We start from the raw sequence: 1,350 nt of genomic DNA, 5'->3' as shown, positions 1-1,350 counted from the left end.
GCCTCTGCAGCTGCCTGCAAGCCCTGGGAGAGCGCAGGTCCGGGAAGAGCTGTGCCCACTGGACAGCGCTGACTGGCCACTCTCTGTTCCCCGGCAGGGATCTGAAGGGGTCCAACCTGCTCATGACTGACAAAGGCTGCGTGAAGATAGGTGAGACCCTAGCAGCTGCCCGGCCCGGCTGCCGCTGTGGATGTGCCCGAAGCTCCCCTTCCGCCCCGTGACACGTTTGGAGCGAGGAGCTTGCCTGTCTCCTCACTTCCAGTTTCCCCTGTTGCAGCTGATTTTGGACTGGCACGCACCTACGGGATGCCGCCAAAGCCGATGACCCCCAAAGTCGTCACACTCTGGTGAGTGGCCGGTGCTGGGGGCTGAGCCGCACTGGCTGAGGGTGACGCGGGTGACTCCTCACAGCGCGGTGGGGGCTTCCTTTGTGCCGGCTCCACCACGGTCCCCTTGAGACTGTGCTGTCCCCCATGCAGGTACCGAGCGCCTGAGCTGTTGCTGGGGATGACAACCCAGACCACCAGCATTGACATGTGGTAAGGGGCGGGCAGGAGGGGGCCCTGGTGGGGCCTGGGGGACTGTAAACCCGTGGAGGTGGGGTGATGGAGGGGTTTCCCCTGCCCCTACTTGCTCTTGCACGCTGCCTGCTCCGCAGGGCCGTGGGCTGCATCCTTGCCGAGCTGCTGGCCCACAAACCACTGCTGCCGGGCACCTCTGAGATCCACCAGATCGACCTCATCGTGCAGCTCCTGGGGACGCCCAACGAAAACATCTGGCCGGTGAGAGCGGCCCCCACTTTGCCCTCTCCCTGCCTCCTCTCCCTGCCTCCTCTCCCTGCCTCCTCTCCCTGCCTCCTCTCCCTGCCTCCTCTCCCTGCCTCCTCTCCCTGCCTCCTCTCCCTGCCTCCTCTCCCTGCCTCCTCTCCCTGCCTCCTCTCCCTGCCTCCTCTCCCTGCCTCCTCTCCCTGCCTCCTCTCCCTGCCTCCTCTCCCTGCCTCCTCTCCCTGCCTCCTCTCCCTGCCTCCTCTCCCTGCCTCCTCTCCCTGCCTCCTCTCCCTGCCTCCTCTCCCTGCCTCCTCTCCCTGCCTCCTCTCCCTGCCTCCTCCTCACGCTCCGTCCCCCGCAGGGTTTCTCCAGGCTGCCCCTGGTGAGTCAGTACACCCTGCGGAAGCAGCCCTACAACAACCTCAAGCACAAGTTCCCCTGGCTGTCGGAGGCTGGGCTGCGGCTGCTCAACTTCCTCTTCATGTACGATCCCAAGAAGCGGTAAGAGCCGGGGGCAGGCCTGGGCAGCCAGGGCCCGGGGCAGGTTGGGGGGGGGGGAAACCCGCCGGCAGGGGCGGGCCGC

The 1,350-nt window shown here is 66.4% G+C and overlaps 1 protein-coding gene across 1 annotated transcript in view; it reads left to right on the top strand.

Annotated features, from left to right (window-relative positions):
- Positions 1-1,277, top strand: part of CDK10 (cyclin dependent kinase 10) — a 2,493-nt gene extending 1,216 nt beyond the window's left edge. Inside the window, exons 5-9 of the mRNA XM_035890174.1 lie at positions 98-150; positions 278-347; positions 480-539; positions 659-782; positions 1,129-1,277. Coding sequence (XP_035746067.1) covers positions 98-150; positions 278-347; positions 480-539; positions 659-782; positions 1,129-1,272 — 451 coding nt within the window. The 3' untranslated portion in view covers positions 1,273-1,277. The remainder of the gene's footprint in view (positions 1-97; positions 151-277; positions 348-479; positions 540-658; positions 783-1,128) is intronic.
- The last annotated feature ends 73 nt before the right edge of the window (positions 1,278-1,350 follow it).

The sequence above is a fragment of the Egretta garzetta genome, unplaced genomic scaffold, assembly GCF_000687185.1.
Source record: "Egretta garzetta isolate BGI_Z169 unplaced genomic scaffold, ASM68718v1 scaffold582, whole genome shotgun sequence".
Taxonomy (NCBI): Eukaryota; Metazoa; Chordata; class Aves; order Pelecaniformes; family Ardeidae; genus Egretta; species Egretta garzetta.
Note: the sequence above shows the minus strand (reverse complement) of the source record. Positions and strands in the feature narration are given on the sequence as shown.